General features: G+C 45.2%; 4 protein-coding genes across 4 annotated transcripts, besides 10 other annotated features; all 4 read left to right on the plus strand.

Annotated features, from left to right (window-relative positions):
* Positions 1-15,032: part of a sequence feature (sequence corresponds to BAC RPCI93-30P3) that runs on past both edges of the window.
* Positions 2,979-3,003: a microsatellite.
* Positions 3,004-3,024: a sequence feature (AT_rich).
* Tb927.8.7710 (hypothetical protein, conserved) lies at positions 3,203-3,862 on the plus strand (the record flags this gene model as incomplete). The annotated part of the gene is made up of 1 exon (XM_842505.1): positions 3,203-3,862. One exon carries the CDS (start codon positions 3,203-3,205, stop codon positions 3,860-3,862), a length of 660 nt encoding a protein of 219 aa, XP_847598.1.
* Positions 4,689-4,714: a microsatellite.
* Positions 4,928-5,605, plus strand: Tb927.8.7720 (hypothetical protein, conserved; the record flags this gene model as incomplete). Its single annotated transcript, XM_842506.1, has 1 exon — positions 4,928-5,605. The coding sequence occupies one exon, from the start codon at positions 4,928-4,930 to the stop codon at positions 5,603-5,605; it is 678 nt and encodes a 225-aa protein (XP_847599.1).
* Positions 6,182-6,202: a sequence feature (AT_rich).
* Positions 6,307-6,328: a microsatellite.
* Positions 6,328-6,348: a microsatellite.
* Positions 7,020-7,057: a microsatellite.
* Positions 7,265-7,285: a microsatellite.
* Tb927.8.7730 (hypothetical protein, conserved) lies at positions 9,987-11,180 on the plus strand (the record flags this gene model as incomplete). The annotated part of the gene is made up of 1 exon (XM_842507.1): positions 9,987-11,180. The coding sequence occupies one exon, from the start codon at positions 9,987-9,989 to the stop codon at positions 11,178-11,180; it is 1,194 nt and encodes a 397-aa protein (XP_847600.1).
* Positions 11,513-11,541: a microsatellite.
* Tb927.8.7740 (amino acid transporter, putative) lies at positions 12,432-13,835 on the plus strand (the record flags this gene model as incomplete). Its single annotated transcript, XM_842508.1, has 1 exon — positions 12,432-13,835. The coding sequence occupies one exon, from the start codon at positions 12,432-12,434 to the stop codon at positions 13,833-13,835; it is 1,404 nt and encodes a 467-aa protein (XP_847601.1).

The raw sequence follows: 15,032 nt of genomic DNA on the forward strand, positions 1-15,032 counted from the left end.
GTGTCGAGCAAATATCATTGGGCATATGCTCTCTAAAGCCCTATTGGGCCCGTGAGATGTTTTCCTCCCCTTTTATTATGTTTTAATGCGTACGTATTATCATTATTGGATTTACTCCTCTTCCGGTATGCTCACTCGAAAACGTGTACCTCCGGCCCAACCAGAGGGAGATAGTGTAAAGACGCAGGGATACAGGCTGTGGTGCAATTATCCATTACTGTCTCATTTAATATTTTATTGATATAGCCAATCTTTTCAGCGGTAGCAGCCTTTTTGTGTGTGTTTTAACTCCTTTCGGAGCGACGTCAGTAATAAGGGAGAAAAGCGTCGATGTCTCTTGGGTTTTGGTTTTTTTTCATTGCTTAGTGAGTCTCCAAGTAAGTCACTCTTCGAGTTGCACACCACTCGGGTGCATATGAATGGTGGCGCTTCTCGCTCCGTTAACTTCACTGTTTTTTGTTGTTGTAACTTAATCCCACTAACACAGCACCCGACTAGGGATGTTCCGGGAAGCTATAAAACGTGCGTGCATATTGTCAGAGAAGGATCATCTGAGCATGCTGATCGTTGTTCCCCTAGGATTCGTTCTTGATCTCCTTCTTTATCTACTCTCCCTTTGCTTTCCTTCCTCCTCATATTCTTTACGCTCTCTGTTGCAGCACAAATGTTAGCGATGGGTGACCCGGACATCCCTTAGTTCCTTCTTTTCAGCAGGTTACCTGTTGGCGTTTGATGATTGTACCAATATCGGAGCTACAAGCAAAGTTGGCAGTATGCATATATGTTACAAATGCATGTACCCGTTGAACACCACTGTGGTCTGTTTCCCATTGCGTCTCCAGGGCTGATATGTATGCATTGTGTTTGCCCTGAATCATGAACGCGGCCGCGCAACTCCTGGAAAATGGTGTCTGGTACGTTCTTTGTTTTGTTCCTTGCCGCGGCTGCATGACAGTAGACAGTTATTAACTGGATGTACAAATACACAGAGCCTTCCTTCATAAGGTTGAAAACTAAGGATAGTCATGTGTTCTAACAATCACAAGTGGATGTTTCTTCGGCACTTCACGCCGAACCGAATGCATCTACTCTCGTCTCTTGTAATGTCTCTTGGACTCGGAAGATGGCACCCGTCAGCTCATGGGGTGTCGCGACAATGGGGAAGAGGAAGGGTTAACGCACGCACTACTGTTCGTGATGCACGAGAGCCAAATAATCTGCTGCTGACGAAGGGCGCATCGGTCTAATGGGTGTACCCCATTACCATTACTGTTTAGCGCCGTCCTATGTGTTGGCTCTGAAAGCAGTAAGTCGAATCTGCGCGAAGTACTGAAGTTTTACTGCTGCGCTCTGGAGCCGCTGCACTACATGCGGAGGGGACGTATCCTGAATGTGCGCCTCAGGTAGGGAGGGAAGTAGACCTTTGTTGCTCTTTCCCCTCGGCGAATAGGCGAAATCAAGTGGAAGGGAGGCTGTGCGAAGATTTCCCACTAAAGCCCCGAAAGTGGGAGCGGTTTTGTGGACTTCATTTTTCTGATGCTTGTATAAGTTCATAAATGTTTTGAGTGTGTCGGTGTTTTATCAATCCCTATGTGCGCTTGAATGGGCGTATTTGTGGTTCGATCGATCCTGTGGATCGGCAGGGCCTAACGACTTTTGGCGGTAAGTTTCTTTCTCCCCCTTGTCTTTTGCCTTGTTCCTCCCCCAGTAGCATGTATCCCTGAATAAATCAAAGTGGCGCACACAACGTTCTTTCTTTCGTCTGCGTGCGTAGGCGTGCAGAAGTACATCTCTATCTAGTGGTGTGGGTTGACCTCCCATTTATTGTTCGTTAAGGCGTCATAGTTCTTTGTTTTCCTTTCTTTTTCTTTCCATCGTAAAAAACCACTGGTTCCCGAACTCAAATGGGAGGAGTGAAGTTCGCCGTGCTGGCACTGCTTGTATTTGCCTTGCTGTATGTCGTCACGCGCGTTTTGTTGACACGTCACCGATCAAATCCGCGAAACGACGGACGCCAACAGCACACGGAGCCTAGTTGGGACATCACCAACGGAGCCAATATTCCTGTGGTTCAGCCAATGGAAAGCACACCACCACTGTCAGAACCAGGCGTGTTGCTGGCTATTCCTTTAGCATGGCACCGGGAGATCCCTCTGTCATCGAGACCAAGTAGAAGTGACACGGGAAATAGGCCAGTAAATCCCTTAGAACGCGCACCGGACGGACCGGAGGTCGTCTACTCTCATGCAAAGTACATCCCCCGAGCCTGAAGTGCGTCTTGACAGGAGCTAAAGATAGATTCGGATGAAGGGTGCAAAAAAAAAAAACGGCGACAGCTGCAGGAGGCGTGCGGAACGCATTTAGTTGCATAAGTCAGTGTGGAGTGGGAAGTGCGGGTGAATAGGTCGTAGCAACTTGTTGCCGTATGGAACACATCGTGCTGTCCTTTTGAGGGAGACTGCGTATGCAATAAACTTTGCCCACCCTAAGCTTTGGGCCGATCTCACATTGTTGCACGGCGTGTTTCCGCTTCCTTTTAGCACAGGTATGTTATATGTGTATCCTAAAGGTGTAGGATATGTATATTTTAATAGTATCTTTGTTGCAGTTGAATGTTTATTTGTGACATTATTATTTTGTATTATTATCATACACTTTGTCTGCGCAAATCCGCTACAGATGAAGGACTTTTTAGAGGTTGGAGAGGAAAAATAATAGTAACGATGACAATAATGACATTCAATGGGGGGGTGGTCCACGTCACTGGGTGGGTTGACTGCCACTGCTGATGACCTTCATGATACAATACTCTTAATGCTGGTGTGTCGGTGGTCGTTGGCCGCATAGGCTTTTGCAGCACTGGCTCTGTCACTGCTAACATGGTTTCCCTCTTCTTCCTCGAACACGTATGCTCGCTGCCGCGGACTACTCGTACATCCACATGCGTCTCTTACCTTCATATCTTTCAGTTGATAAGTACGCACACACACACACACACACACATATATATATATATATTTTTAACGCATATCCCTGAGGTGTGTCGTTCGCGCCCGCATTGCGCAAGCCGTGTGTCCGCTCACAAAGGCATCATACTCGTTGCTCAGCGTGACGACAATTCCCTTCGCTGGCCATCAAGCAGAGGAACTTGTGGGAGTTGTAAAACAAAGGTCAAAAAGAAAGGAGGTGGGGCCAAGGGGACATGGAAACCACGCACATAATCAACGTGGTTTCTTTTAGTGTTCTATTCTTTTGCCTACTTACGATAACAATTGAGTACGTAGTTTCGAGTAGGCGGCAGCGCCGCCTTGCGAATGCGAGGTCACGGGAAAGAGAGCATTTGGAAGTCACCAGACGTAACACCACGGACCATATGCGCAGAAAACTGACGCGACAGGCCATCGAGCTCCTTCTCGCCAACGGCTACGTGACTGAAGGAATCGCCTTAGCTTCCATGGTGGGGACTACGGAGGTGCCTGTGGATAGGGAGTTACGTCCCAATAGGCCTCGACGGAGGCCAAATTTAGTCACCGTGGCGGACGGTAGTCGCATGAGCATAAGTCGTGTAGTGCAGCGGGCGCGAGCAAATGGCCAAGCACCCGATGCTCCACCTGGTCCTGTGCTCATGGAGCTCCTTGAGAAGCTACAGCAGCAGATGCAGCGTGAAAATGAATCACAGCCCTTCAGTGGGCCGGTACACACACCAGTGGAAGAGCTGGTGGTGCGGTTAGTGAAGTTGGAGGGGGACGCGAAGGGTCTTGAAAAGCCCTCAGCTGCAGATGAGACATATGGGAAGCCAGTTGAGTACACCATAAATCCGGCCAACAGTTCTATTTGGTACGTTGGGAACAACTGTTGGTGAAGCGGTGGCAGTGTTTATATGAAAAAAGTAGAAAGTGGGGGAGCGACGGCGCGCCTCTAATCATTTCGAGTGTATGTGTTCCGGCACAATTCAAGGGAATGTGTAAAAGGGACATGTGACTTTAATCCTCCGTTAGGAAAAAAAAAGTTGAGGAGCAAGGAAATAGGCTTCGGGTGCCGTATTTCAATTGGTTATCTCCTTAGTTGTTGTCACACATTATTTTTTGGAGCTTTCTCTGGAGGTGACTACTTCGTTGTTGTTTTACTGAAACTTCTACCCATCTTTTTTTTGTCTCCATTGATTTACCCTCACATGTCTTTGTTCCCCGTAGCGATAGTTGCTCCTTGTTATTTATTTTACTGTTTCTACCGCCCGGTTTTGCTCAAATTTGTCATGTGATTATTGTGCAATCGTGTCATTAATAACGTCATTCTCAGCTTCTTTTCGCCTTTTAAAGTAGAAGGAGTGCAGTGCTTCGGGGGCTATAAATTGGGCTATGAATATTTCCTTATTTGTTTGATTGTTACCACCACTTTTTTATTTTATTTTACTTTCTCCTCTCTGCGTTCATATTTTTGTGTTTTTTAGACGTTATTGTCTTTTCTTTTTTCTCCTTTAATTATACACGAAAAGTGTGAAGAACCCTCTCTTTTTTTATTGTGTCAGTCACCTCCTTTCTTTCACTTTTTTCCCTTACTCCACACAATTACCCATTTCGATGCACAACCATGTATAAATTTCTTTTTTCATTGTTTGCCGTTGATCTCCCACGTGCTTATACGTGCTTATCGCCCTCATACCTTTCAGTTGATAGGTACACACACACATATATATATATATATAATATATATACGCATACCCCTGAGGTGTGTCGTTCGCGCCCACATTGCGCAATCCGTGTGTCAATCTGTAATTTCCCCATCGGCATAAGCGGTGGCTGGTCGGCACACCGTTGCACACACGTCAGGAAAAAATTATACATTTCAGCTCGGGATCGCCCCAGTGAACAGAAGGACGAACATTCCCTTCACAGGCCACTAGTCGAGAAATTCTTGGGCGACAGCAATGGCGACAAATAAGGGAATAACGTTTCAAGTCATAGTGGGCATCGCCGCACTGCTTTCGGCGTTCATAATAATTATGATATGCATTATAGTCATCGAGAGGAGGCGTCTTCGGAATGCGAGGGCACGGCAGAACGTGCAGCTCGACCCAGCGGCACTTAATCTCACTGGTGAGCAGTTGCGCCACCGTTTGATACGCCACGCCGTTGACCTCCTTTTAGCTGATAACTATGTATGTGAGGGGATTACCTTAACTTCCACAGTGGGTGTGACGGAAGTTCTCGCGGACAGGGAATTACGCTCCACCCGCGGTAGGCCGTATTTCATTACGACGGCAAATGGTCGGCGTGCCACCATTTCACAAGTAGTGCAGCAGACGCGCGCAAGTGGTCAAGCACCCGATTCCCCGCCAGGTCCTGCGTTGATGGAACTCCTCGAGAAATTGCAGCACGCCCGAAGGGCGGAGCCGGTACCCAATGAAGCGCTTTGCAAACAAGTGGAGGAACTGATGGAGCGTCTCATAAAACTCGAGGAGGCTAATCAAAGGAAAGATATGAAAACTGATGCAGATGAAGTGTATGGGAAAGCAGCACAGTATGCAACGAACCCAGCTAATAAATGCGTTCGCCACGTCATGAACGCTGTTGGGGTAGGAAGAAGTCTGGTCGCTTCCCGATAAAATGAGACATTTAGACAAAACAGGGAAAAAAGCGTAACCTTCCGCTTCTCTTCCATCCTATGCACACACACTACGTGCGGGCGCGCTTCCCTGTAGTCGCTCGTTTGGAGCACCGTCTAGCTTGTATTCCTTTGAAATATATGGAAAGAAAAGGAGAAAGTGGGAGGAAAGGAAAATGATTCTAATATTTTTAAAGAATTAAGAGAGGGAGTGACTAAGCAATGTGTGCGCCACAAAACCAAGGAAAAGAAGAAAGGGGGAAATCAGTAACAAAAATGCAAACGTGCGTCCGGCCACCTGTTGGGACCCAAAGTGGATGAAAAATTGCGGTATATTTTAACTGCTTGATATGGTGAGGTGGAAACAATGGAAGGAGGAATAAAGGTGAGGAAGTTTCATATTCCTCTCTTTATTTGTTGATCTCCCAACACACACACACATATACACTTCCTCCTCATTACCATCCCCACTCATCATTCTTCTGTCGAGTACTTCCTTTCGTTTTGTTTTGTTTTCTCCCTTTCCTTCTCTTCCTGTAGTGTTCGTTTGTGTTTTTTTTTTTTAGATTGTGGACTGTTATTATTAATATTAATATTACAGAGAAAGGCGTAATGGGTAATTACCCAATATCTAGGACTACGGTATTGCTATACGTCGACGACTTGATTTATTTGTCGCCCTGTAATTGAATGGAGGGACGGCACACACACACACACACACACATATATATATATATATATATAATGAAGAAAAAAGAAATGAAAGAACCAAGTATAAAGAAATAGCACGGGGAGGAAAAGTGAAAAAGAAAGAAAAATTCGACATTTTCTTCCACTTTGCTTAAATGTCATATTTTCGGCGTATTTCACTTTCTCCCACCTTTTTTTAAAGTGTTTTCCTTGTATGGAAAATGTACCTGGGAAGAAATCTTATTTTGGTGTGCCCATGCGTATCAGTCGTATACCTAACCATCAAAATCGGCACCACATACCTCATGTACTCATTTACTTTTATATTTCCTCATCTTCCTTGTTACTCCTTCTTCTCTTTTTTTCTTTCCTTTCTTATGATCTGGTTTTTCTCACCCTTCATTCTTCCCTTATTGTTACCACCATGATTATGATCATCACTACCATTATTATTCGTGTTGCTAATGGCGTTGTGTTGAGGCATTAGTTTTGTCTCCCCGTTGTTATTGGCGTTTTTTTTTTGTTTCCTCCGTGGTGTGTGTATGTTGTTTGGTTGTTGTTTCTTTTTTCTTTGTTCGGGTGTGTAGTTGCAATATTATTTCAGCTAACTTTTCATGCGGTTTTCGTACTGCTTTCATACAACTCACACAACTTTTCGTGTGTGTCTGTGTGTGTGTTCTTCTTTGCTTTCAAGTAACGATTTGATTATGAATTAACGTGTGTAAATGTACATATATACATATATATATATATGTTTATATATTCACGTGAAAGGTGAATTTGAAAGAAAAGTAGAGAAATATGGCAGGTGTTTTCTCGTTTCTCCCTTTTCTTTCTTTTTTTTTTTCACTTTGCTGCTTCCATGTATCCACTCTTGATTTAGTGCTACCTCATCGGTAGAGGCGTTGATGTGAGTCGAAGTAAGCAGATAGAAGTGATTGATAATATTCCCCTCATGCTTTTTCGTGTTTATATATATATATATATATATGTGTGTGTGTGTGGTGATAAAGAGGACGTTGTTGTTATTGCGTTTTGGAAAAGGGGGGAAAAGGAAAATAAGGGAGGGAAAAGGCAACAAAGTCTTCTCCCTCTAACTACTTCTCTGCGTTTGAAACTTTTAATTTATCCTGAAGGTTTCGAGTTACAGGGTGCTAGCGGTATTTCGTTGTTGTTGCTAAAAGTCATGCGTGTTGCTTCTTCCTGGTTGATACATCTCACGCAGTGTCCCGTCGTTTGTTTTATTGTTCAGGAACAGGCTCAACAAAAAGAAGAAAGGAGAATTTTTTAAAAAAAGTGTTTGAGGAAAGTCGCTGCCGAGACTTCTTGCACGCACACGAGCTGTGGGTTTTGTCGATAACTGGGTTCATGTTGTGCTGATAATTTATATTCATTCCAACACGCGTTCCCACCTCTCCCTACCATCATTACCATCATTATAAAAGAAAAGGGCGTGAGACAGTAAAAGTGTTTAAGGTAAAGAACTGCCTGGAAAAGAGGGGGGAAGAAGAGGATCAACACCGGTGACTTTTTGAGGGGAGGAGGAGGAGGAGGAACTTCATACGTGCGGTGCTCAGACCACGATTATTCAGTAAGCGAAGCAGGAGTGGGAGCCACAACATCAATCTTCTTTTACACCAACCCTAACACAATAACTACGTTTACGCACATACATGTTCATGTTGAAGTGAACTAAGACGGCGCCGAAAGGGAACAATACACATATATGTATACATACATATATAAGCCTAGTGCTGAGTGGTTTAAGCACGAGCCAGTATATTGGGTTTTACACCAAACCTATCGGTCGTTGCTAGTCGCCGTAACATTTTTTTGCAGTAATGAATGCAGACCTTGCAGATCTTCACTTTCAAGGTGATTCGGGATGGGTGATGTTAGCAGTCTCCTCCGCTGAAACCAGAGAGTCCATGCAAGTGGTGCTTCCTCAAAGCGCCAGATTCAAAGGGGGAAAAATGTTGGAAACGCGAAGTCGCCCTGTCAGACTTGCCGTGATGGTTTTTGTGTGTTGTACAGAAGCCGAGTGTTTTTCTTCCTTTCACTAGAGCCTGGATCAGGACCTTGGGAAAAGGCGCATTATGGGGTAAATTGGATTGTTTCATCATAAATCAGAATATCCCACCTACTGCCCAATACGCCTTCCTTCCATTTTGGAGGGTCTTTACATTTCGACGTGCTCAACTACCGTAGGGGAACAACAGCTGCAATTAGTTCCGCGGAAACACATATAGGATAAATCAAAATATTTTCATCATCCTGGTGAGAAGAGGAATACCGCCGATGTGTGGAGTGGTGGTTGGGATAAATTCTTCAGTATTAGCATTTGCTCACTTGGCATGGAGGCTGTAAGCCCCCATAGCAATGGTGTGTATCCTACTTGATGTTGGGTTTGCGCAGCCAGTGAAGTCGCTCTCTATGTTGGGCATCTCGGAAGTTTGTAATGCTTCCCCGGGTGTTGCTTTTGCCCTCAAACGCTTGAATAGTTTCGGCAACGAACAAAATAAAAAAAAGACTTCCCTCTCTATAAAAGTATTCAGACGTGCATCGGTGGGGTAGGCCACCTTACTGGCGCTGTGGTTGCCGGATCCTGTTGCACGTCGGCCAAAAAAAGTTCGGGCGGGGTATCCCAAAGAAATATATATATGCACTTAAAAGGATACCGTGTGAGCCTGAACGAAAGCGATCGTGCGAGCAGATACAAGAAAATCAGGGTGAAAGTGCCGCCCACGTTCTTTTGCTGTTGTTGTTATTGTTGCTGACACAATGGGTCTCTTATGCATGTTAATGCAAAGGAGTGGTGAATCAAACGGCTGCAGAAAAGAAAGTGGGTATTTGGGATATGGCATGCAAGGCACTGTTGGGATGTGATTCGAGTTGCCTTCCCCCTTCTTAAATGCTGGAGAGTGGGTGCTCACGCGCCAATCTTGCATTAAAAGGGTACGCGTGAAAATGACAACAGAGGCGAGACATGCTGTGGCAGTGCAATGCTGCTGAAGAAAAAAGTGGAGGTGTTGGAAAACGATGATAATTTAAACCGGTACGGTGAGTTCGTTTACGCAACCCAGATGCCCGGGCATCGCGCGGCATTCGGGAACTGGGGGAGAGGGAAGTGGAACTTGAGCGGGCGACAACTATTTTAAGCCCTCTTTATGTACATTATCGCTTTTGTGCATGTAGTTATAATTGTACTCCCTTTGGATTGTTTACAGGGGATATTTTCTCCAAAGCACGAAGAGACAGCAGCGAAACCTTCAAGACGATTAAGGGAGCGGATGCTCATGTAAACGTATCAATCGGCAGGGAAAGTAACGTGAGAAGCGCACAGGCCAAAACGGCAGGCAGTACTGGAAGGTGCTCCTCCCACTAGGGGTGAAAAGAGCATCGCCGCAAGCGCACCGCTGTTTCGGGGCAGACAAACAGGCAGCAGTTTGGGGGCGACCGAGAATTGATGGTATCTGTTAATTGCTTCCGCTCGGACCGGATTCATTTGCTGCACGAGAAGTAAAGCCTCTTTTGTCCACATGTTTGCCCATCGGGTCCTCTTAGTTATTGCAATCTCTCTTGCCATCTCACTTTTTAAAACAATTATCCGCTAGTACCCCAAGAGGAGAGATCTGCATAAGGCGGCCGAGCTGAGCAACTGGTACCCCAAAAAAAAAAAAAACAGCAATCACATGGCACGGCACCCTTTAGGGAATATGTACGCAATGACGGCAGAAAGGGCACGGGAGTACGGTTTTGTGTCCCACTACAATCACACAGGGAGTGAGGCGTCAGACAAACTAGCCAACAACATCACCCTGACAAGCGAAGAATGGGTACAGTTGTTGACCGGTCCCGTGCAATTTATAACGCAGAGTGGCGGCTGGGGTGGTGCGGGTTTTGACGCAACAGTGCTCCCTCAACTTCTTTTATGTTTTCCCTGGGTTATTGCTTTCCTGATGTTTCGGGTCTTCACCCAAAGGCAGCTCATACGTGTCGGTCTTTGGTTGCAAGTTGTTGTCCCTAAAGGTGGCACTGCGGCGACATTAAGCAATTCACAGCGGCGGAAACTCAAGAAGTTCCAGAACCAGGTGTGGTTGGCAACGTATTACATTGTCTCTACCATCTTTGGGTACGCCGTGCAGATTGGAAAGCCGTGGTTTGGCCTTCCCGTGAGCAAAGCAAATCGTGTTGCATTGCTTACCCCGCACCCTTACAAACCGGGCAACGGTTTACTATGTTATTATCAGTACGGACTCGGATTTTATATCGCAGAAATGTTAGCGCTTCTTACAGAATATGACATCAAGCGATCGGATTTTGTCGAATACTTTATTCACCACATCGTAACGGTCGCACTTATCGTTGTATCGCACTGCAGCTACGAGCACCGCTTCGGAGTGTATGTATTGTTAATTCATGACGCCAGTGACATTATGCTGGCTTTAAGCAAGATCCTGAACTATGTTTTAGGCGCACAAGCAAAGAGGACGCGGCAGCGCAAAGCTGGTAAGAAGGTAGACGTGGTGGAGGCAAAATCCTCATTTCTTTACAGAATGATATTTTGTGAAACTACAATGAACATAGTTTTTGTCGCATTTACGGCAGTTTTCGTTTTCTTTCGATTGGTTTGTCTTCCGTACCTCGCCCTATCAAACATTGTTTATGGTGTGAAGATACGAATGTTCACCTGGAGTTACTGTTTGTTAATTTTTCTGCTGCAGGTAGCGCTTCAGGGGTTACACATTTACTGGTTCACAATCATCGTGAAAGTTTTGATCAATACAGCTCTGGGAAGTCGTGTAGATGACATTCGCTCTGAAGACGACGAAGACGATGGTAACGTCAGGGAGAGAGCCTCGTTCAAGCACTCCAAGACGTCGTAGAGGGTAATAAAATGGCTGGGAGAGCAGTGGGAAGATGATGACTCTATTTACAAAATGTTATTTTTTTTTCTTTTTTCGTTATTTTTTTGACCTCCAGTGCCTCTGAGACACAGTGCTCTCCTGAGGAAACGTAAGATAATTCTGGAAAAAAAAGGGTAAACCCCCTTTAGAGTTAGCGCAGGTTGGGTGCCCAAACTCATGACCTTCAGAGGTAATGACAATCTTTTCATAAGCAGCGGTGTTAGCCATGTTGTATTAGCTCAATTTCACTCCTTTCCCCGTAGGCACACATCATTTGTAGAGACCGCTGCCGCTGCAAACATGTCCACCCCTATATATATATATATATATATATACGTATCGTTGTGGATGCTTATTCCCCCCCCCCTCCCTTCTATCTTGACAAGTCTTCCCTGGATTTTCTTTTTATTTTTCTTAGACGCACATGGGTGAATATGCTCATATTTTTATATGTAGGGTGTTAATCTGACATTCCTAGTTTATTTGAGCCGCGAACATGTGCTTGGTAACACTTACGGGGATGGGGCCGGGAGCGGAGTTATTTCTGCGGACTGTTCAGACAACCTGCAGCAGTTTGTAGAAAGTTATGCGTTTTTGGATGATGGATAAAACTCAGGTTTTATCCATGTGTTTCGCTAGGATTCCTCTTCCATTCAAAGTTCGACAAGATAAGTTAGTGGAAGGAAAGGCGAGCGATATGTTGGCGCACTGAAATTGGGGCTAACTAAACCAACTGTGAAGGAGTTATCGGGAAGGTGTTGGAAATTGCGTGGGGCCCCGAAGCCCCAAGTGGCCATTGGAAATTTTTTTTTTTGGTTCAGAGAGGATCGTCGTGTTTTACATCGTGTTGTGGTGCGGTTGAAAGTATCATTACATTCGGGGCGAAACACTGTGGAAGGTAAAGAGACAGTATGCACCTCAGGTAAATAAAGCCTGTTTTGACCGTTCTCTATAATTAACCTCCCTTCCCTTTGGTTTCTCCGCCCAACTATCTCCTCCCCATGCATAATTACGCGCAACGGTAGTGCCTCATTAAATGTCTTTGCATTATCATTTCGTTGGTTATTACACGTTAGTTTCTGTCTGCGTGACCTTGATTGTGTGACAGAAGTGACTCTCCTCAACTTCTTCCCCCTCTCCCTATCTTTCTAATTTGGAGTAGAATAACTAATATCACCACGAAGTTGAGTTTTTTTTTTTTCTCGTCAACAGCCACAAATAAGCGAAAGTATGACATCCGGAGCTGCTGCACAAGCACCAAACAAGTGCCCTACCAATGAGGCGGCGGCGGAACCGTTACGCGTTCCAAACGTTCTCACGGGTGAACCGTTCGTTAGCCCCAACTCGAATGAAGGAGAAGCACTGGAGAAACCTGAACGGCCAACCAATGCGCTGGCGCGGTGTTTCCATTTTATCTTGCCGCGCGGTGGTGCCCTTTCCGGCATCTTCAACCTGGCAAGTGTTACATTGGGTGCCGGTATCATGTCAATTCCATCCGCTTTCAACACATCGGGCATGATCATGGCAATCATCTATTTGGTGCTGGTTACGGTTTTTACCGTCTTCTCCATTTTCCTGATTGTGTCTGCGGCGGAAAAGACCGGCTACCGCAGCTTTGAGTCCATGGCGCGTAATCTACTCGGTCGCCGTGCTGATATTGCCGTGGGTTTTCTGTTGTGGCTTCTGTGCTTTGGCGGTGCCTCTGGATATGTGGTGGCAATCGGTGACGTCCTCCGGGGGTTGCTTTCACATGAAAAGGTGCCGGCGTACCTTAAAACAGACAGGGCTCGCCGTCTTCTGATGGCCGCCATTTGGTTTGTCTTCATCTTTCCCTTGGCGCTCCCTAAGAGGGTGAATTCATTGCGCTATGCGTCAGCGATCGGCGTTTCGTTCATCCTATTCTTCGCCATCTGTGTGGTGGAGCACTCGGCTGAAAAGATGGTTGCCGATGGCGGTATCAAGCAGGAACTTGTCATGTTCCGCTCCGGTAATGACGCCGTGGCAGGGCTTTCGCTATTCATTTTCGCTTATCTTTGTCATGTAAACTCATTCTCCATCTTCTTTGAGATGAAGAAGCGTTCCGTCACTCGTATGACCCGCGATGCGGCGGTGAGCTGCTCCGTTTGCTGCTTTGTCTACCTGCTCACTGGATTTTTTGGCTACGCAGAATTCGGCACAACAGTGGAAGGCTCCGTTCTGAAACTTTACGACCCCTACGCAAATCCCGTCTTCTTTGTTTGCTTCGTTGGCATCATCGTAAAACTCTGCGCTGGGTTTTCGCTTAACATGCTCGCATGCCGTACAGCCCTCTTTCAGGTGCTGCGGTGGGACCTGGATACCATGTCATATGTTAGGCACAGTATCGTCAGTGTTTCATTTGCTGTCGGTTCGCTCGTTCTCGGTTTGTTCGTGCCAGACATCAACGTTATCTTCGGGCTTGTCGGCGCCTTCTGCGGTGGCTTCATTGGCTTTATATTCCCAGCACTCTTCATCATGTACGCCGGTGGTTGGACACGCCAAAGCGTGGGCTGGGTGCAGTATATATTGACGTATGTATTGCTCATCTTGGGCGTTGTTGCAATTGTCTTTGGTACTAGCACGTCCATTTATTACACAATTAAGAAGTACTATTAAGAAAGGCAAGGGAAGGAGTGCAAACGGTCCGTGAGGGGAACGGCAACTCGGTAGGCTTTGGGATGCACTTTACTGAGCAAATAAACAGCTAAAGAGTGATTTTTACTTCTTAACTTTTTATATGGGCCTTTATCCTTTATTATTTTACCCATACGGTTCTATTGTTGTACGCATCCCATACTCGAACCACTTGGCTGCGGTTTTCGCCCACAAGAACAGTTCAACCTTAGCTGCAGAAGCGTGAGACCGTTGCGGCGGAGTGGGATCCATTTTTCCATCATTTCTTTCCGTTGTTTGGTATACTTTTTTCTGTTGTTGTTATTTCTTTCCTCACTTTTTTTTCGTTGACCTTGGCAAGTTGCGGGGGGCTAGTCCTTTACACGTGTGTGAAAAGAATGACGGTCACTTGTGCGGCCTAACTAACCCAATGGGTAAACTGAACTAGCGAAACAGCTAAATGTTTTAACACCTTCCACTACAATTATTCTTTTTTCTACCAATCCTTAAAGCTACAGCCCTTCCCTCAAGTGTTTTACCTGTTTATTTTTATTTTAACTGACAAACTCTCAGCGTTGTTCTCCACCTTGGCGGTATCGCCAAATCTCGGTTTTTACAATCTCCATCTAAAATACTGAGTTATAATTGCACACTTACAACCTCCAGCAGTCCATGTGAATACTGAATCCAGTGCCAAAAACTATTCCCTCTTTTTTCTTTTTTTATTTTTCAACCCCCAACACCTAGTGTACTACATACAGATAGAAGGGCAGCGTTAATAATTAAAAAAACACACGAACCACAGCAACACCCACCGACAATACATAGTCACCATTTCTTAACCAGTTGCGACTCATTTTATACATCAAACAAGCAGCAAAATCAACAACGAACTAATAAAAAACTACATACCACCACAAAAAAACACAAACAAAAAGTTAAGGAAAGAACCTTCTAAAGGCAACATCACTTTTCCAGCCAACAAACATCTATATTTCACGCAAAATTCACCAAAAAAAATTTTTTAACAACGAAATATGAAGTTTTGCACAAAAACACGCATTCTTGCACAACCTGCACAACGTTGCATGTTTGTGCACAAAATGCGCACTATTGCGTATTTTCACGTAAAACACGCGTTCATACGTGTGTTTGTGCAAAAACAGTGTTGCAATGCAACATGTAACGTGTTTTGGCGTA

Source organism: Trypanosoma brucei, chromosome 8, assembly GCF_000002445.2.
Source record: "Trypanosoma brucei brucei TREU927 chromosome 8, complete sequence".
In the NCBI taxonomy this organism is placed as follows: domain Eukaryota; phylum Euglenozoa; class Kinetoplastea; order Trypanosomatida; family Trypanosomatidae; genus Trypanosoma; species Trypanosoma brucei.